Raw genomic sequence first — 20,072 nt, forward strand, 5'->3', positions numbered from 1 at the left:
GTGTGTGGAGAGGTGAAGAAAAATTGGGTTATTAGGTGGTGGAGTTGGGTTGCATTAATTGTCCTAATACCATCCCTAGTGAAGTCCTGCACCTCAGCCAGCCTCTGCAGTGGGTGATACAGGCAGTGACAGGTGACACACACAGTAATGTTTGTGAGAAAGTCACTGTTCACACTTCACTGGCACAACAGAACTTCTTCCTGTGATACAATTCTTTTTGGTGAATTTGAGAACCTCTGAAATTGGAATTAAGTGCCTAGAGATAGCCTGAATTGAGAATGCTGATACATTCAGACAATGCTTTTAGAAACCAGGTCTCCCTCCGTGTGTGTGTGTGTGTGTGTGTGTGTGTGTGTGTGTGTGTGTTTGGTTGTAGATGGACACAATACCTTTACTTCACCCATTTATTTTTATGTAGTGCTAAGGATTGAACCAAGTGCTTCGCACGTGCTAGGTCAGCGCTCCACCACTGAGCCACAACACCCAGCCCAGGTCCCTCCACTTTAATAGCCCCCGTGGCTCCTGAAAAAGTTGGGGGAAGGGAGTGAGCAGAGGTTGTGGCTCCATTAGGAAATGGATTCAAGGGTTTCTTTCCTTGCCTCCCTCTCTCCCTCCCTCCCTTTTCTTTCTTTCTATTCCAGGAATTGAACCAGGGGATCCCAGGGGCACTGAGCTGCACTCCAACAGCTGCTTTTCTTTTTAGCTTTAGACAGGGTCTCCAAGTTGCCTAGGGGCTGCTAACTTGGTGAGGCCGACCTTGCACTAGTGATCCTCCTGCTTCATCTTCCTAAGTCGCTGGTATTACAGGCGTGAGCCACCACACCCGCTCAAAGTTTTATTCTTTGCCCTCTGCCTGTTCAACTAGGAGTTCCTGGAAGAATGGTGTGGCGTATTTAAGAAAACTTTCACCGTCTACCCACTAAAGTCCCAGCAAGCAAACAGCATTCTTCTATGCCTCCAGGTCCCAGCAGCCTCCCTCCCACTAAGGAGAAAAGAATCCATAACCTAGAACTACCCCCTTCTCTTGCCGTCCCTCTGCAGCGATACCTCCACTAGGAGGACAGAACACTGAGGCGGACTTTCAGACATTCTCCGCGAATGGTGCTTCCCACTCTGCCTGGGTGAATATGCAGTAGGCACCCCCGCCCCCACCAGGGCAGTCCTTTGCCTCCCTGAGTACGCCTCCCTGCGCACACCTCCTGCTACCCCCGTGGACACAACCAATCTTGGCTCGTCGCCCCCGCCTCTTCCTGCTCAGCGTCTCCCCGAACCCTGGCTGGCAGGACACTGTGGTGCGGCGCGTGGGCGTGCTGCGGGGCGACCATGGCTGTAGACTGTTACCTCCGGTTCCCACAGTAACAATCGAAAGCCACGGTTGCCCTGGAGACGCGGGGGCGGGGCGCGCACCGTTGACGACACCACCGCGGCTTCGGACTGGCTGACGTCAGCACTGCGGGGACGCGGGGTGGGCAGTGGCGTGGGTGCGGGCGTGGGATGGCGTGCGGGCGGGCGGCTGGCGCGGGGGCTGTGCGAGGGTGCTTGTGGGCCCGCTGCCCCTCTCAGCCCCTGCAGACACCAAATTGGACAGCTAGAATCTGGCCCCAGCGCTGGATCAGCACCACGGACAGCGACGGCGCGGGCTGCGAGCGTGGGCTGCGGAACCCCCAAGGACTGAGGGGTCCTGGGGCGCGGTGGACAGGCGGCCGGTTCCGCGGTCCTGGGGCGGGGCCAGGCGTCGGTGGCCGTGACTGGAGACTGTTACTGAGGGCGGCCCGGGCAGTAAGCAGTCTAGAGCCAAGGTGCCGGCGCACTGCCCGGGCAAGGGTGGCCCAGTCGCCCGCGGCTGGGGACGCTGCTGCTCCTCCTCCCCCATATCTCCCACCCTTCTTGGCCCCTACACTCGCGGACAGGCACGCGACTCCTGACGTCAGGATTCTGTGGCGTCAAAGATGTCCCTGTGGGGAGGCGCTTCCGGTGACGGGGGGGAGGGTCGCTGGGTGGGGCGGGGCGGTTTTGCCCCGGCCCCGCCCCCGCCTGGTCCTGAGAGGACAGCTCCGCTCGTAGAGGCTGGAAGTCTTGGGCGCAGCGGGACCAGCCAGACGCGACCAGACCAGACTGGGAGGGGGCAGCGGGGCAGAATGTGGGGTGGGGCGGGGCAGAATGTGGGGTGGGGCGGGGCAGGGGTCCCAAGAGACCCGCAGCCAGACAGCGGGCAGGTGACCGTCAGTCTCTCGCTGGCGTCCCCGTTCAGCTGGTCTTGGACTGCGAGGCTGAGTCACCGCGCTGCCCGGAGGGGAGAAAATGAGGGGGCGCGCCTTCTGTGGTACCAGCACCTTCTCCCCACTTTCTTGGGAGTATGGCGTAGGAAACCCACAGAATGCTTCGGCGACTCTGAGGTCTGTCCTCTGTTCGATGCTCCTCCAAAGTGGTCGCGTCTCTATCTGGGCTCCGGCAGGTGCTGAGCGAGGTTGTGTCAGCCCTCTGGTCCCGGCTCCATCAGCTGTGAAGGAACCTCGACCCTCCCACCCTGTCCCAATCCCCACTCCGGAGAAACCCTCCAACCCGCCGCCCGCCGGTCTCCTCCTTGCCCTCCCATCAGTGTCCGCGCAACGGTCCATCAGTGGCCCGTTGGTTGGTCGATCCCGCTTACCTGGCGGGCCGCATCGCGCCAGCGCCCGCTCGCCTCCCGCAGCCCGGCTGGCGCGGCAGCTTTTATAGGCGCGCGTAGTACTCTTGCGGCGGCTCATTCATGCGGCCGCGGCTCCTACACACTGACGCGCTGCCGACGTCAGCAGGGAATTTAGGAAACGGGAAAAGGGGCTATTTATAGTGGCGAGGCGGGGAGGTGGGGGTGGTGGGGGTGGGGACCGAAGCGACAGGGATCTGGAAGGGGGAGGAGGGTGCGCGGAAGCAGGATCGGGTAGGAGGAGCCGGCGCCCCCTGTCTTGGCCTACAAGGGGTTAACTTTCCGGAACTGCTGGCTGGGGGGCCCGGGGGAGGATAGTGCAGGGAGGGTGCTGCGGGCCTGTTACATGTTTATTCACTCTCCCCTTCCGGAGCTCTGGGACTCCTGCGGACTCAGTCCATTGTCCCGCCCAGCCTTCGGGGGTCCTCATATGGTAGCCCCAACCCCAGTTTTCAGTTACTGGACCCAAGAGCCCTGATGTCACAGGATGCCCAGGGACGTGTCACACCCCGCATGGCCACTGTGGTGTCATCATCCTTTTTTTTCGGGGTTGTATAGGGAAAGAAGCTGGGCCCGCTGAAGGGTCTAGGGCACAGCAAGTGCTGTGGCATGCCATAGGGGTACCGGGAGGAAGGGAAGAAGGTAGGAGAGCCCAGGAATCTTGGAAGGCTTTGGTGTAGGAGACTAGGCCAGAGAAATAAGACCCAATGGGGATCCAGTTACTAGTGAGGAGCTGGAGACCAGAGGAAAGGCAAAAAGTTGAGGGTGACCTGGGCTTCCCAGAAAGGAGCAAAGGGTCCTCTAGGGAGTTGGGGAAGGTATCAGGAGTTTCTGGCAAGTAAAAGGGAGGGCAAGATTGGCAGTGCCAAGCTTTGTCACCCACGTGCCACCTCAGCATTCATTTGTGGAATAATGGGACACTGGCAGGGCTCACATGAGGGTACAGGAAACCAAGGACTCAGCAGCTTGGCAGGGAGGGGTCTCCAGGGGTGACCGGGACCACTTTTTAGAGGAATTCGGTTTCCCGAGGGTTTAGAGTTTGGCAAGAAGAACCTATGCCATGTGGGGCAGAGTTCCCCTAAACATCAGTGGGAAAATGAATAGTCCTGGCCCAGCCCAGCTCTATCTCCAGGCTTTAAGTGGGGAGGAGAAGCTGGACAGCTGGACAAACTGGAACTGGACGAGGGAAGCTTGGGGAAGAAGCAGCGCCAGGCTGGCTGGTGGAACTGAAGCAGGGAAAGGTAAAGATTGAAGGATGAAGTCTACAGGAGACCCTCGGGACCCTGATGTTGGAGGCAGGGCTGTGAGACCCTTCCCATTCAGAAGTAAGGAGAACTCCAAGGTAGGGCTGGTGCAGTGACTTAATTGGGGAATGGACCTAGGGCAAGTGCTTAAGAAACAAACAAACAAACAAGCAAGCAAAAAAAGATCGTGGGCGCAGCAGATCCTGGATTGGGTCAGCAGGGGTTAGACTATGCTGCACAGAAGGCGGCACAGGGCTGAAGGGCTCCTTGCAAGGATCAGAGGACCTGATCTCATTAAAGGGATTAAAGAGATGAGGTCAGAGAGGCCCTTCTTGTCCCTTGGAATTTGGCTTCCAAAATGTATTTTTTTTTTTTTTTAAGGGAGAAGGGGGCTTTTGCCCAGTTATCAGCCTTCCTACTCAAAAGGAGAACTCCTATTAATCTATCAAAACCCAGCTCCAAGAGCAATTTTTTTTAAAGAGAGAGAGAGAGATTTTTAAAATATTTATTTTTTAGTTTTCGGTGGACACAACATCTTTATTTTATTTTATGTGGTGCTGAGGATCGAACCCAACGCCCTGTGAATGGCGAATGCCAGGCGAGCAAGTTACCGTTTGACCACATCCCCAGCCCCCAAGAGCACTTCTTAAGAACCTTCTTACTGCTCTTCAACACTCCATATGTACTTCCAATTCAGCCCCCATCACGTCTCTTGGCAGAGATGTTGGGTGTTGGGGTCCTCTTCCCTAGAGGCCAGAAACATTGCAGTCAACCATTTTCATCTTTGGAACCTCAGTACTTGTTTGATGAAAACGCCATGGGGACAGAGAGGTGTGGAAATGGATAGGGCAGATCCAGAGCTTGCAACGGAAACCAGTGAGGGACTGACTCAAGATGCGGCGGGAGTCAGGTGGACCTGTTTGGACCAGAAGCTGCCTCCAGGCACCAAAGCTCTGAAGCAGCTAGTGGAGTAAACAGAGCCTCTGGGGGGCGCCCAAGACCTTGGTGTCTGAAAGGAACAGCTAGTGGCCGCACCGGCAGCCCCTCGCGGAGTGACTCAGCCACTACCTCTGGCGGGGGCGTGGGGACTGGAGAACTGCGCGGAGGGCGGCTAGCGCAGTTCCCGCCAGCCAGAGGCGGGGTGCGGTTGCTAAGCTCTCCAAGGCCTCCGAGAGCCGCGATCTGGGCGAACCTCATCAGTTACCATGGTAACACTGCGCCCCAGCCTCCCGCTCTAGGCCACTGAAGAGGCGCAGCCAATCAGAAGCTGTGGGCGTTCTCGGGGACCCCTCCCAGTGTGTGGGCGGGGGTCAGGAGATGCGGGGGGAGGAGGCGGGGCGTGGGCCGTCGAGATGCGGTATTTGCAACAGTTCTGGCGTGTTCACCCAGCTGCGCTGGGACACTTCCGGAATAGTTGTGGAGCGCCAGAGAGTCAGTACAGGGTTCCCTCCAGAAGAGGCATCGCTCGCGCGTAACAGATTGATGGACCATCTACGGAGGTTCCAAGCTTGTCTTGTTTCTCTCCGGTTGGGGAAAAGCCAGTCACTCGGGGGTCCTTCAGAATGTCTTACAGAGGGAATCTGGGCGCTGGGCACTGTCCAGCCACTTCCAATCAATTATCCTGGAGTTTCTCCAGAGACCCTCAACTTCAGGATAGGCTATTATGGGAACACCTCTGCCCAGATTCACGGGAGTTCCACCTGGCAGCCCTTGGAGTATCACAGACAGCTGGGACTCCAGGAGCGGGCGTGGGTGTCAGTGTAAACATGTGTGCCAGCGAGTGTCACTACCTGGTAGGGTCTGGGGGCAAATGGGTTTATGCTGTGCATACCTAATACATATGACAGAGCGAGGGTGGGCGTGTTGGGGAGTAGGTCCAAGGTCGCCTCCAGGAATGTCTAAGGGGAGTCCCCCGATATCAGCTACCTTTGTCTCGCTTAGGATTTCCATAATCTCCATCTCGTTACCTACTGTCACCATCTATTCTTATCAGAATTCCTCCTTGAGGGCAAGACTTCCTAATTGAAGCTATGTTCTTAGAAAAATGTACGCAGAAGGGCTTAGCTCAAAATCCAAAGGTTTATGGACTTGCATTCGGGACTTGGAGTCCAGGTGGACACATCTGGAAGAATGAACCTGCACATAGGTCTCCGGCCCAGCTGGGCATCTGCGAGTCTCCAGCCCAGGTGCGCCAGAGAGGTTTCTGTGGTCCAGCGCAGAGTCCCACACTGCCGCGAGGTGGCGCCATAGCCGCAGCAGCGCCTGTCGGCCCCAACCGTTCCAGATAAGAGTGTGCGGAAAGCGCGGCGGGGCTGAGACGCGACCAGGACGCGGGGAGGACGGACCAGCAGGACAGACCGACCGGGGGCCCGGCGGGCGGAGGGCAGCACAGCGCAGCCACGTCCCCCCTGGATCCGCCGGCAGCCGGGCCCGGGGCTTCCGACATGCCCCCCAGGTGGGTCCTGGCGCTGGGGACCGGGAGGGACAAGGGACCCGGGACATCCCGGTCCTCGCGCGCTGGCCGCCTCAGGCGCATCCTCTGGCGCGGGCGCCCCATCGCGATTGGCGGCTGGCGTTCAAGGCTCCGAGTGTCTCCCTAAGAGGGCTCAGGACCGCTGCGCCGCTGCTCCGCGCCGGGTTCACCGCGGGGTCAGCGGCCCGAGGCCGGCTCTGCCCGCACATGGGCTGAAGAGGCAAGGGGAAGGGAAGGGGAGCTGGCGGGCGGGGCTGGCAGGGGCGCTGCCCTGGCACAGCTCGGCGCCTGGCAGCGGGGCGGGTGGGGCGCAGGCTAGGAGCTGCTACCGCCGCGGGGAGGAAAGACCAGCCGGGCTGTGGCTGCAGGTAACGGACTGCGAGGCCCTGCGGGCCAGGCGGGGAATGGGGTCGGGCCGGCGGGCTGGAGGGCAGGGGAACTCAGGGCTTGGTTCAGGCCCCGCAGCCGCCTGGCAGCTGGAGTTGGGGGCCGTGAGGCAAGGCTGGGAGCAGAGGGACTGGGGCTGGCGCGCTCCTCCCGCCCTGTCTGAAGTTCGGAAACTTTTCCCCAAGTTTGGGACGGCCGAGTTCCGGGGAAGAAGGGGCCGAGGGGAGCTGGGGAGGAAGGCGCCGGGTCCGCTGATGTACCGCTGAGGCCGAGGCCGGGGCCGGAACGCGGGTGGGGCGCAGGCCGAGGTCAGGGCAGCAGCCGGCTGCTCGCCGTGCCCGCCCGGGGCGCTGCCCCCTCCCTCCCCTGGGAGCTGCGTGGCTCCCCCCTCCCCCCCACCTGCTTCCTGCCTCAGCCTCCTGCCCCGATATAACGCCCTCCCCGCGCCGGGGCCCGGCCTTCGCGCTCTGCCCGCCACGGCAGCCGCTGCCTCCGCTCCCCGCGCCGCTGCCCCGGCCCCAAACAAGGGCCTGACAGCCCCTGATCAGGGCGGCGCCGGTGGGCACCGCGCTCGCGTCCTCCGTAACACCTCTTCCAATTGGGGCAACTTCTCCCGAGGCGGGAGGTGTTTCCTATTCGGCTCCCTTTTCCCCACTTGGGCAAACTTCTCGGCCCTGAATGACTTTTTCTGAAGCGGATATTTTACTTAAATCGGGTAACTGTCTCCGGAAAGGGTCACTTCGCCTGAACAGTTTTCTCCTTGGAAGTCCCCAGCACCTAACCCGTGTGCCCAGCAGCGTCTGGGCCTGGGGCGCACAGGCCAGCCTGGCCTCTTCTCCATCCGCAGGCGTTCTCCTCCTGCTCGTTACTCTGCTTCGGGCCCACCGACCTAGGCTTCCATTCCAGGAGGCCGCTGAACCTCCTCCACCAGTGCCCAGGCCGCGGTGCTCGATGCCCCTGCTCAGCTGAAGGGAAGGGGAAGTGGAGGGGAGGAGTGCCGGTCTTGGTACAGGAGGCGAGGGCGCTGCGCGGCTCTTACCCAGCTGGTGTGTGTCCCCGCAGGAGAGTGTGCTGGGCAGACGATGCTGGACACGATGGAGGCGCCCGGCCACTCGAGGCAGCTGTTGCTGCAGCTCAACAACCAGCGCACCAAGGGCTTCTTATGCGACGTGATCATCGTGGTGCAGAACGCCCTCTTCCGCGCGCACAAGAACGTGCTGGCGGCCAGCAGCGCCTACCTCAAGTCCCTGGTGGTGCATGACAACCTGCTAAACCTGGACCATGACATGGTGAGCCCGGCAGTATTTCGCCTGGTTCTGGACTTCATTTACACCGGTCGCCTGGCTGACGGTGCAGAGGCTGCGGCGGCAGCGGCCGTGGCCCCGGGGACCGAGCCGAGCCTGGGCGCTGTGCTGGCTGCTGCCAGCTACCTGCAAATCCCTGACCTCGTGGCGCTGTGTAAGAAGCGCCTCAAGCGCCACGGCAAGTACTGCCACCTGCGGGGAGGCGGCAGTGGTGGCGGCGGCTATGCGCCCTACGGGAGGCCGGGCCGGGGCCTGAGGGCGGCCACGCCGGTCATCCAAGCCTGCTACTCGTCCCCGGCCGGGCCTCCGCCGCCGCCTTCCTCTGAGCCGCCGTCGGGCCCCGAGGCAGGGGTCAACACTCACTGCGCGGAGCTGTACGCTTCGGGCCCGGGCCCAGCCACCGCACTCTGTATCCCAGAGCGCCGCTGTTCCCCGCTCTGCGGCCTGGATCTGTCCAAGAAGAGCCCACCGGGCTCTGCGGCTTCTGAGCGGCCACTAAGTGAACGTGAGCTGCCCCCGCGTCCGGACAGCCCTCCCAGCGCCGGCCCTGCCACCTACAAGGAGCCACCACTCACCCTGCCGCCGCTGCCGCCGCTGCCCTTCCAGAAGCTGGAAGAGGCCATACCGCCTCCGGACCCGTTCCGTGGGAGCGGTGGCAGCCCCGGACCCGAGCACCCCGGCCGCCCCGACGGGCCCAGCCTCCTCTACCGCTGGATGAAGCACGAGCCGGGCCTGGGTAGCTACGGAGACGAGCTGGGCAGGGAGCGCGGTTCTCCAGGCGAGCGCTGCGAGGAGCGCGGCGGGGACGTGGCAGCCTCGCCCGGGGGCCCCCCGCTCGGCCTGGTGCCGCCGCCGCGCTACCCGGGCAGCCTGGACGGCCCCGGCGCGGGCGGTGACGGCGACGACTACAAGAGCAGCAGCGAGGAGACTGGCAGCAGTGAGGATCCCAGCCCACCTGGAGGCCACCTCGAAGGCTACCCATGCCCGCACCTGGCTTATGGAGAGCCAGAAAGCTTTGGTGACAACCTGTACGTGTGCATCCCCTGCGGCAAGGGCTTCCCCAGCTCGGAGCAGCTGAATGCGCACGTGGAAGCTCACGTGGAGGAGGAGGAGGCGCTGTATGGCCGGGCTGAGGCGGCTGAGGTGGCTGCTGGGGCAGCCGGCTTAGGGCCCCCTTTTGGCGGCGGTGGGGACAAGGTCGCTGGGGCTCCAGGTGGCCTGGGAGAACTGCTGCGGCCGTACAGATGCGCGTCCTGCGACAAGAGCTACAAGGATCCAGCCACGTTGCGGCAGCACGAGAAGACGCACTGGCTGACCCGGCCCTATCCATGCACCATCTGTGGGAAGAAGTTCACCCAGCGGGGGACCATGACGCGCCACATGCGCAGCCACCTGGGCCTCAAGCCCTTTGCATGCGACGCGTGCGGCATGCGCTTCACACGCCAGTACCGCCTCACAGAGCACATGCGCATCCACTCCGGCGAGAAGCCCTATGAGTGCCAGGTGTGCGGTGGCAAGTTCGCACAGCAACGCAACCTCATCAGTCACATGAAGATGCACGCTGTTGGTGGAGCGGCCGGCGCTGCCGGCGCGCTTGCAGGCCTAGGGGGGATACCGGGAGTCCCTGGCCCCGACGGCAAGGGCAAACTCGACTTCCCAGAAGGCGTCTTTGCTGTGGCTCGCCTCACAGCTGAGCAGCTGAGCTTGAAGCAGCAGGACAAGGCAGCTGCGGCCGAGCTGCTGGCGCAGACCACGCACTTCCTGCACGACCCCAAGGTGGCGCTCGAGAGCCTCTACCCGCTGGCCAAATTCACCGCGGAGCTGGGCCTTAGTCCCGACAAGGCGGCGGAGGTGCTGAGCCAGGGCGCTCACCTGGCTGCTGGGCCCGACGGCAGGACCATCGACCGTTTCTCCCCGACCTAGCGCGCCCCTTACTGGCCTGCCTTCCTCTTGCCGTTGCTTCACGGCCCGGCCCGTACCCCTAAGAAGCGCGGCACACCGTGCCTGGGACAACTAGTAGCAGCGGCGTCGTCGCCTCCCTGGCGGCCCCACCTCTTTGCGGCCTCACCTGGCCTCACTGCTTTGTGCCTTAGCTGGGGGTGGGGATGGGGGAAAACCCCAGGATGGGGTGGGATGGGGGAAGGGAGATTTATATTTTTGATATCAGCTTTGACCAAAGGAGACCCCGGCCTCTCCCTGCCTCTTCCTGTGGTTCTTTGGCCCCCTCCCCCGGCTCCGTGCTGCTCTTTGGGGGAGGGGTGTCACTGTTGGGGCGCTCCCAGCCCTACCTCCGGCCCTTGCGACCACACCCATTTTCACTGTGAATCTCCCCGCTGGGGTCGGAGTATCGGGCAGAGTTGTGGAGAGGGGAGGGGACTGAGCCAGCCGGAGGGTCCCCGCCTTCTGCTCCTGCCCGCCCGGGACTGATAATGTGAAGTTCCTCATTTTGCACAAGTGGCACTAGCCCCAGGGCCAACCCTTTCCTCTCCAACCACCAAGGTGAGGAGTTATGGAGCCAGGGCCAAGACAGCCCTGGCTTGCCTCATCTCCCACTCCCACGGTGTCCCCCTACCCTTCCCTGGGGCCCCGGATCATATTTATTGCATGCTCCCCGGGTGGCCCCCCCATCCTGAGCCCAGCCTGGGCTGGGCTGGAAAGCGGTCTCCTTAGCTCCCTCCTCCTATTTTGTATATTTCCTACCTTGTACACAGGCTCTTTCAGAGCCGCTTCCATTTTCTATACTCGAACCAAACAGCAATAAAGCAGTAACCAAGGTTCCCAATCCTGCTGCTGTCTTCTGCCCCTGCACATGGACATGGGTGGGCTGCACCAAGGTGGTGGAAGAGCCGCATACATACAGGTGTACAAGCTCGGATCTGCCTCCCCTCCCCAATCCCACAAAGACATCAGCAAAAGGTCAGACATGTTTCATAACTAAAAATTTATTAAGGAAACAAAACCAGTGCTGCATATGGGACAGAAAGAAGAGATGGGTCTCCCACCCACCCAGTCATTGGACTCAGTCAGGGAGAGGATCTTAAAGGAGAGGCTGGGGACCCTATAACCCAAAGATCCCAGTCTTCTGAGTTGAGGGTATGGGGAACTTAGACCCCCCACACTACTGGCTTTGGCTCTGCTGCAGAGCCCCCCCTTTTAGGCATTATTTTGGGCCTTTGGGAAGGCATAACTCCCATCCTTTGGGCAGGCTATACCTGAGTCAGTGGGTTGTTGGGGGATTCCCCCACTGGTCCCATCAAAATTCACCTCTGTCCCACCTCAGACCCTGCCTTCCTTAAGTCCTCTTTATCTCTACCCTTGGTTTGGAGGAACTGGATAGAGGATGCCTCCAGTGTGAGGTTGTGAACATGGGTACCAGGTAACTGGGCAAGAAAAAACTCAAAGGCTAAAGGGCCCCTGTGTCAGTTCTTCTGGGGAGTGGAGGGCAAAGCCAGAAACAGTGAACATGCCAGGTGAGGAAAAGCCCCTCCGGGCACTAGACTGCTCTACCCACAGGCTGGGCTATACCAGCCTCAAAGCTTCTCAGCACAGGGATTTGGGAAGGAAAGATAGGTGGAAAGTTTTATTAGGTTCCTGACACAGGTAGCAGAGGAGGAAAATTCAGAGTGATAACTTCCACAACAAGAACTGAGCTGAGGAAGTTGGAGGGCTGGGGAGGGTGAAAGGAACCAACTAGAAAGGGAAGCAGGTGAGAGGATATTCTGGAGGGAGGGCAGGCAGGAGGGGCATGGTAAGAGTTGAGGAAATTTCCCACAGAGGGGTTCCAGCAAAAGGCAGGCTGATGGGGGAGAGGAAACAGGTAAAGGCCACCCAGGAAGCATGGGCCTGAGACCAGATTCCTTTCCCTCTAGACCCATGATCATCCAAGGGAAACCAAGGGGCAGAGTGCAAGGGACCCATTGATGTGGGTGGGAAAAGGAGTAACAAGATGGGAAAGGATCAGCAGGATGGGTATGGGTGTTTGGGTGCGGTTAGAAGAGGTGGGGGGCATAGGGCTGCTGTTAGGGACATAGTGTCCAGAACCTAACTTGGGTCCCTGGGGGATCCAGGCCTCAGGGAGGTGGAGAGACACCCTGGGCACTCTTGTCACTATAGCCAAAGCCTCTTGGATACATCCAAGACAAAGGTTCTGCAGAATAAAGGGGCCCGTGATTTCACCTGCTTCTGATGGAAACTGTAAAATCTCTACCCCATCACCACTGGAGAAAGGTGGCGAGTCCTTGGGGTGAGCTGGCCTTCCCCCAGCCCTGGAATGAGATGGGAGGGAGAAAGGCTGAGAGAATTGGCGGCCTATCTGGCTTGCCCACCTGTTGTTGCTGTAGCCAGCCACTTCCCTGCTAAATCCTGGCAGCCCAGGAGGGTCCCAGCAGCTTCCGCCCGACCCTTGGGAGGGGCTCTGTGAGGAGCAGCTCCCTCACAGCACGGCCACGGCGTGGGTTGGAAGAGGATGGTTTATTGTCTGGGTGGATTGGTGGCTCAGGCACGTGGGCATCTTCCGTGCTACACTGGCGCCTGGTGGCCTCTCAGGAACGGTTCCATGGGGGTGGGCCCTGGCATGGCCCCCTCAGCCCACCTGGGCCCATGTGAGGAAGGCTGGGATGTCCCGCACAGGCACATTCCTCGTCAGTGCCTTTACACGCAGGTTCCGGTCATCAGTCAGCAACACCACCTCCCGCAGGAGGCGGATTGGCTCCTCTGTTGGCACAGAAGGCAGAAGGGCTTCACTGAGGAGAGTTGGCAGAGATAACTGCCTTGAAGGGGAATGTGGGATTAGAGGGGACAACACCAACCTTTTCTTGGCCTTTCCATAAGTCTTTTCCTTCACCCAGACTCTTGGTCCAGGGTGTCCTTCCCCTACAGTTTAGAAAGGGCCGGGATGGACCAGGGCTGCTCTTCTGTTTTGGACTCCCATCTCCCACACAGGACTTTGTTCTGCCTTGTGTCTGAGAGTTACCTAAACCTGTTGGCCTCCACAGACTTGTCTTCCAGAACTCTGAACTGAAGAAGCAGTTTCACTCCTGACTGCATGGCTGGCCCTGGACTCACAATACCAATCTCTTTTTCGCACATCTCCTTCCAAGGCCAAGGCTTGAAACATCCAGATATAGAAAAGCAAAGATACACAGAAGCCAAATGCATGGCTCCTAGGTGTGGTGAGAGGCTAGCTAAACAGAACTCTGAGAAGGTGGGCAAGGGTCCCTAGAAGAGTTGTGTCAAGGGGTCCTGTGGCTGTAGCCAACTGGTTTTCTTCTATTAAATTAATCCAGGTATATGAAACAGTATAGAAGAGCAGAGAGTCAGGATTGTCTTCTCAGCTCTCTGTCTCATACCTAAGGGGTAGTTCTTTGTTTCTTTCCAGATTTCTTAAAGCACATTTACAAGTACTTATACGTGTATGTGCGTGTGTGTGTGCTACAACAATGTTAATCATACTAGTCATACTTACTTTATTTGAACTTTATATACTTTAAAGATCTTTCATATCAGCACAGATAGCTGCCTTTCTTCTTAGAAGAGTTTTTAATCTTGCCATTATTACCTGTCTTCCCCTCTTTAACCTTTAAAGTACTGGAGAAAACTTAAAGCAGGGCCACTCACTCATACAAGTGATACCCTCCCCCTGGCATGCCCATTCAGGCGGCAAGTCCACTTCTCAGTTCCAGGCTGGGCATTTCCTGGAGGAGATCCTGTAGACAGCGAAGCTCAGGAAATGTCCTGCAGTGCTCGCTGCTGCGTGGGCTGGGGGACTGCTAAGATCCATGTCTGAGCTGAGAAGTTTCAAGCTTGCCAGCTCCAGGCAGGGAGGCTAAGAACTGGCTTTCAGCCTCAGGAGTTGTTTGGGGGATGAGGGAGGGAGAATCCTGTGGGGTTGATGGTATGGGAGAGGAGGAGAAGAGGAAGGAAGGTGTGATTGGAGGCACAGGGCTGTGATGGGCAGAGGGAGAAGGTGGTGGCCATGGGTAATGGGAGACCCCTTCCATTGCTTGGGTGGGGACTGGCACCCTGGGGTATGTAAGTATGGGGTAGGGTGGTGGTAGAGTGTGGTGCTACATGGGGCTCCCAGCTGGCTGGTTGGAGTCCCATCCTTCCTGCCCTGGGCCTCAGACCAGGAGAGTCCCAGGCCAACCAAGGCCCAGCATTGCTGGCAGGGGTCTGCAGGGGTTTCTGTGGATACTTTGAGACAGTTTTAACAATAAACATCCTCTGTTTTGACACTGGTAACTTCACTTTGTTAGAAACCAGAGACTGTCATCTTGTCAGGCCCCATCCGCCATAATCCACATGATTTTAAAATTCAACATCGTTTACACATAAACATTTGGTGACGGTTTCTCTGTGAATCTGACAAGTTAATCTGCTAAGAATTCACACTGACAAATGGGGTTTGATTACACCAGCCGTTGCTGATGTAATTGTGATAGGGGCGGTCCCCAAGATGGCAATGAGTTCTTGAAGGCTGCTTAGGGTGAGGTAGGGGGGTGGAGAGACTAGTGGGGCTAAAGCCAAAATACAAGTATGCTACGAAACAAACAGCTCTGAGTTTGAGCAGTGTAGGAGCCAAAAAGGCCTTCAGCAATCCTGCCTACTTCTCCCTGAGAAAGGACCCTTCTAGGAAGCTGCCCTGTGGCAGAGCACAAGCTCCTCTGTTAGGCTTGGCAGGATTTCTTTTTATCACTTGAACATTCCAGATCTGGCCCTAAGGGACAGTACATGCAAACGATGTGACAGGGCCCCTCTGAGGAATTGCAGTTGTGGACTCATGATCAGCTCTTGGTGGAAGGAGTAGGCGAATAACCGCTTTAGGAATAACTGCTAAAGAGCCTAAAAGCCAGGGCTGGGGGAACCAACAGAGGAGAGAGAAGGGTGACAAAGATGGAAAGAAAATGACAAGAATATATATATATATATATATATATGGAGGGGGGAGAGAGAGAGAGAGAGAGAGAGAGAGAGAGAGAGAGAGAGAGAAACCAAACCACCAACTCTGCAGATGACACTGAGCTAGGAGGTTCTAGGAATTCTTTCAAGAAGAAGAAGAAGAAGTAGTAGAAGAAGAAAGTATAGAACTAGAAGCAGAAAACCCTTGAGTGTCACTGATCCCGTGGGGCTGTGCAGGAAGAAGTTGAGGGTTGATGCAGATGTTTACGCACTTGGAAGAGAACCCTAGGTTCTCTGGCCCAAAGATGAGACTGTGCTCACCAAAATATTCTTTAAAAGCTAAGCTGTGGGCTCAGCCCTCAAACTTTCACTTGCCTCCATCTCTAGCTGGCCTGAAAAATGCTACAGCTTGTGGCCATGGAGGCCAAAAGGAAAATCCCACTCCTTGCTAGGGAAGTGCCCTCTGCCTCAGCCCTGATATAAACACTCAGGATGCACTGAAAAGGGTAGGAAGGTGAGTATCACTAAGAAAAGGGAGCATGCCCACTAAGGGCCATGCACCTCAAAACTGTAGAGGTCTGTCCTCAGAAGACTACAGCAAGAATAAGCCATACTGAATCATGAAGACATTCTTGATGTCCAAGAGAACTCACTGAGGAAGGACCCAAGAAAGGAAATGGATGAAGACTGAGTGGGAAAGTTCACTGCATTGAGCTGGACTTCCTAGGCTAGGCTCATCTCTAGTTTGTCCAGGATCCACCTGATTTATCCCCTGGGGGTGGGGAGGGTATGACTGGGAGGCCTGACCTCAGGGAGGGAAGCAAATGGGCTGACCTTAGGTTTGCATAGGTCCTGCTTAGACTTCCCAGGCCAGGGCTTGCAGCGGGTCCTTAGAGGGCTGGGAACGGGTAGGATGAGGTAAGGCTGGGAAATGGATGATCCCAAGGCAGAGGCCAAGCTGTACCTTTGCTGGTGGGCATGAAGTCCTTGGCTTTGTCTTTGCAGTAGTGGAGGCAGCAGGAAAGGATCAGGTCATCGTTGTTACCCTGGAGGAAGACAGTGTGAGAAGCACCACTGGGCAGGAGGGGGCGCCATGCAGAAGAGGCATAGGTGTGTTTCCAGGGCTACATCCTAGGGTCCTTCTCCTGCATGCTCTGGCCCTGCTTAGCTGGCTCGTAACTGCTGAGTGATCTAGGAGACAAGGGACTCCCCACTCCTAGGCCTCTATGGCAGCTGCCCAGGTTGGCAGGCCTTCCTTTAGTCCCTCCTTTCTGGATCCCCTGTTCTGACAATGGGCTGTGGGACTTTCCCTTCCTTCTGGGGGGTCTCACCAGCTGGCCAGTGATGTCTTCACTGCGGAAGGCGATGGATTCAAGTTCATTGCCTCGGCTGGTCAGGGCCCGTAGGCAAGAGTCCCGGCTCTCGAATCGTCGCTCGAGAAACTCAATGGACTTCCGGGCCTTTTCTTGCACCACACGAGCATAACCGCCAGCCCGGTGATCTGTCTCCTGCCCCTTGGCCAGGCCATCCAACTCATTGATCACTGATGAGACAAAGCCCAAATGGTATCAACCCTAGCAATCCTATCGTTTTCATCCTCCATTTATTCACTTTCTCAGCCAGCCCCTTCAGATCACAGAAGCCACCTTTCCCAGAGGAGTCTTCCAGTGAAATTAGGGTAGGAGAGGAGCTTGTGGGGAAAGAGAGGTCCTAGACAGTCACAGTGTCCTATCCCCTTTCTACTTCTTCTCTTGGGGTCTCCACCTTCTTTCTGGGAGGAACATAGGAGGGATTTTCTGGAGTTGCTATCTTCAGAGGAACAAACCTGGCCCCTCTATTGCATTTTTTAAATGATAGCATCAAATTAGAAGGTTTCTCAGGAGACATGAGAGTCTCAGCAGCTAAAGGTAAAGTGAGACATTCTGCTTGGGCTACTTAATCCCCAACCACTACAGTTCCAAGAGGGGTAAAACTATGGCTCATCCATCTGGCAGAGAACAGGGAAATCACCATGGTAGTCCCACTTCCTAGGGCCCTGATATTCCTCAAAACCATTCGCTTGGCACAGTACCTCCTTGATACTGTATGTGTGTATGTGTGAGTGTGTGTGTATGTGTGTGTACATAGTGTGTGTTTGCTGCCTGCCTATGTGTCTGGGACATGGCTTCATTTTCTGGTGAAGATTCTTTCCAAAATTCCAGCCAAAAGCCTGAGGTCAAGTGGGAAATATGCACTCCTTGGGGGCTCTGGGAGAGTTTGGGGTCTGAAGCCTCTTCTTAGTACAATGATTCATGGCTTGGGGAGTCGGCATGAGCATACTGTTCCATGGTGAGCCTGGCACTCATTGTCTGAGTATTCGGAGACACTTTCTGGAAAGGTCCCATGTGGGAGAGTGAAAACACACACACACACACACACACACACACACACACACGATGCCCAGGCTTTTAACAACCTGAGGCTGTAGTGTTCACATAATGCATAGCTGAGGCTAGGGAGTAGTGGTGGATGGGGGTTAATGGTACAGCAACAGAACATCAAACAGGAAAAACTGGTATTCTATCCCAAAATCTGCTTTCCTGCTTCCAAACTAAACAGGCTTCAAAGGGGAAGCTTGTTTGTGCTTCTGCACCAGGCGGGACTTCTCAATGCTGGGGTCAGGCCTAAGGAGCACAGAGCAGGTTAAAGAGCACAAGAAACAAGCAGGGAAAGTTGTCGGGTTAACCCTTTGCTGCTCTGGGCATTAGGGCAGGGGTCCAGCAAGGAAAGCATGGGTGAACAGGAGCCGTCCTCCTGCATCCCTGAGTGCAGGGACTATTGAGCTGAAGCAGATTCACAAAAGCTAGTCTGTGTGGCTACAACAGAGCTGTCAGTTCTCAGCACCCTGGGGTTCATTTACTGTGTTCTACATGTATCCTCCAGGTTTTCTTGTTTGTTCCCTCCCCGCCAAGCCTGGATTTCCCCATTAAACCATAAACTCCTCAAGGCCAAAGGCTGAAGCTCTGTCCTTCACGGAATCTCTCAGAAACAAGGAGACTGAGCACATAGCAGGGACATAATTGGTGCTGGTGACTAAGAAACTTGCTAGTCTGGGAAGGCATCTGAAGTACCTTGTGGGTCTTAAGAGGGCTCCTAAGATGTCAGCAAGATCTCTTGGTTGTGCCATTTCCTGACCATCTAGCAGACAAGTGACCAATTCACTTTCTTTCCCATGATAACCTCCTGGGTAGGAAAGTATAGAGATATACTCTGAAAGACAGCCTGCCCCAGGACCCAGTGAGGGAGATGAGAAGCCCAGGACAAGGTGATGGTCTTTCTGCTCTGCCTTACTGACAGAAGTTGCTCTTCTTTTGAAGTAAAGAAAACCTCTTGGGTCTGAGGGCCTGGGTTTAAGAGTTTCTCTGGCCAGGCCACATGGGGAGGGGGAAGGAAGACAGGGAGGGTGGAGGCAGGGAGGAGGGCTGCATCAGTGCCAACATTCTCAGGTGGTGCTAACGTGTTTCCCACAACCCCCCAGGGTTCTACAGGCTCTGCAGGGGCGGATGTTTCCTGCCCTTTGTTTCCACCCCCATCTGGCACTAAGACACTTGGGACTGGGAGGGAAGGCCCAATGGAACATCTTGGCATGGATGTCAGAGGTGGCTTGGCAGGCAGACTGCCAGTCTAGTGGCTTTTCCAGAGGACATGGCTCCCAAATTTGCTCCAAGTGGCTGCTGAGAAGGGGGACATTAAAAATCCTGGGCTTTGCAATCATCTCCTCAGACCCTCTGCCTCCAAAGTAGAGCCATCAGCTATATCAGCTACATTCAACAGGAGCCCAAAGCCCACCATAAGGCTGACCCACGACAGACCACCAAGAACTAGGGGTGCCCAGACAGTTCCCTGAAGAAAGCAGCTCAGCTGGGCTTGTCTGGCCAGAGGGAGGAAAAGCAAGCTTGATGGGTCCTGAGATGCTGACCTCACACCCATGACCAGACAGCAGTAAGTGCCCAAGTGGTAGGAATCCACAGGCATGAGCCAAGGGCTTGCTCTGGAGGACTCCCGTCGGCCTGGCCTTAGAGTGACACTGGCCAGAAGAATGCTACCTCGAACCAACAGAATGATCATGAAAAGCTACAAGACAATCAGACCAAAGGCATCTAACCACTTCAAAATCCTCCCGGCCTCCCTGCCAGACCACCCAGCAGCACTGCCGTTATCTGCCAGGGCTGAGTGTTTACCAATAACGGGAACCAGCTTTGCTGTTTTACTGCAAGCTTTATAAGGATAAAAACAAGGGCTGGGCTCATGCAGCCACTGGTTGCTGGGACACAGGAGTCCATTTGCTCAAGCAGTTTAAGCCATGGATCAGCCATAATAATTTGAACTGCTTTGATTATTAAACAATTTTCCTTGCCCCACACATTCCCTACCTCCCTGTAAATCCTGTGTTACACATGCACAGCGGGGCTCCGCCTGCCTGGCCCTGGGCATGGGGCATTTGTGGAAGGAGATGCTGTGCACATGCAAGGCTGCTCTGCCCTCCCACCCGGCTCACCGATGAGGGGCACCACCAGGATGTACTTCCTGCTCTCCAGCAGCCGCGCCAAACTGGCCAGGTGGTCAATGAAGCCGTTGGTGTCTGGTACGAGGAACAAGGGTCTGATCTCCAGCTCCATCTGCCTCATCTGACTCTGGTCCTCCAGGACAGCCTAAAAGGACACAGAATAGTGAGGGAGCCAGAGAGTGAGCAGGAGAGCTGGTGGGTAGGCCAGGACCCTGACTCAATGGTGTGTCAGCATCCTGCCCCCGTGCACCTCTTCCCCTCAGTCTATCAGGCCTAAGAGACGGAACCAAGGGCTGAGCATGAGAATGCAACCAAAATCAAGAGACCAAACAGCCCAGGGGATGGGACATCACTAAACCCTGCCTAGGACCAAAAGAGGACCCTGATGGTACTCTGAAAGTAGGACCCTGGGCTAACAATCAAGAAGTGAGTTGGGTTCTTTGGGTATAAAAGGGGTTTCACAGATATTATTCAGGAGGCATATACAAGTGTACTTCTCAATCCAGATATTTAGAAATATCCAGAACAGAATTCA

The 20,072-nt window shown here is 56.9% G+C and overlaps 2 protein-coding genes across 4 annotated transcripts in view; one reads left to right on the plus strand and one right to left on the minus strand.

The window, feature by feature from the left end:
- The first annotated feature begins 6,260 nt into the window (after positions 1 to 6,260).
- On the plus strand, positions 6,261 to 10,201 carry Hic1 (HIC ZBTB transcriptional repressor 1). The gene is made up of 2 exons (XM_076869137.1): positions 6,261 to 6,385; positions 7,853 to 10,201. The coding sequence occupies exon 2, from the start codon at positions 7,873 to 7,875 to the stop codon at positions 10,015 to 10,017; it is 2,145 nt and encodes a 714-aa protein (XP_076725252.1). The 5' UTR covers positions 6,261 to 6,385; positions 7,853 to 7,872; the 3' UTR covers positions 10,018 to 10,201.
- An 819-nt stretch (positions 10,202 to 11,020) lies between these two features.
- Positions 11,021 to 20,072, minus strand: part of Smg6 (SMG6 nonsense mediated mRNA decay factor) — a 227,107-nt gene continuing 218,055 nt past the window's right edge. For all 3 annotated transcript variants that reach the window (XM_076869133.1, XM_076869134.1, XM_076869132.1), the window contains 4 exons: positions 19,529 to 19,682; positions 16,323 to 16,534; positions 15,956 to 16,037; positions 11,021 to 12,807 (listed from right to left, as the gene is read on the minus strand). In XM_076869133.1, the coding sequence (XP_076725248.1) occupies positions 12,677 to 12,807; positions 15,956 to 16,037; positions 16,323 to 16,534; positions 19,529 to 19,682 (579 nt within the window). In that variant the 3' untranslated portion in view covers positions 11,021 to 12,676. The remainder of the gene's footprint in view (positions 12,808 to 15,955; positions 16,038 to 16,322; positions 16,535 to 19,528; positions 19,683 to 20,072) is intronic.

The sequence above is a fragment of the Callospermophilus lateralis genome, chromosome 11 (assembly GCF_048772815.1).
Source record: "Callospermophilus lateralis isolate mCalLat2 chromosome 11, mCalLat2.hap1, whole genome shotgun sequence".
NCBI lineage: Eukaryota > Metazoa > Chordata > Mammalia > Rodentia > Sciuridae > Callospermophilus > Callospermophilus lateralis.

Bases quoted from the DNA above. Each gene is read 5' to 3' on its own strand.
- Hic1 (XM_076869137.1), top strand. From the start codon at position 7,873: ATGCTGGACACGATGGAGGCGCCCGGCCACTCGAGGCAGCTGTTGCTG.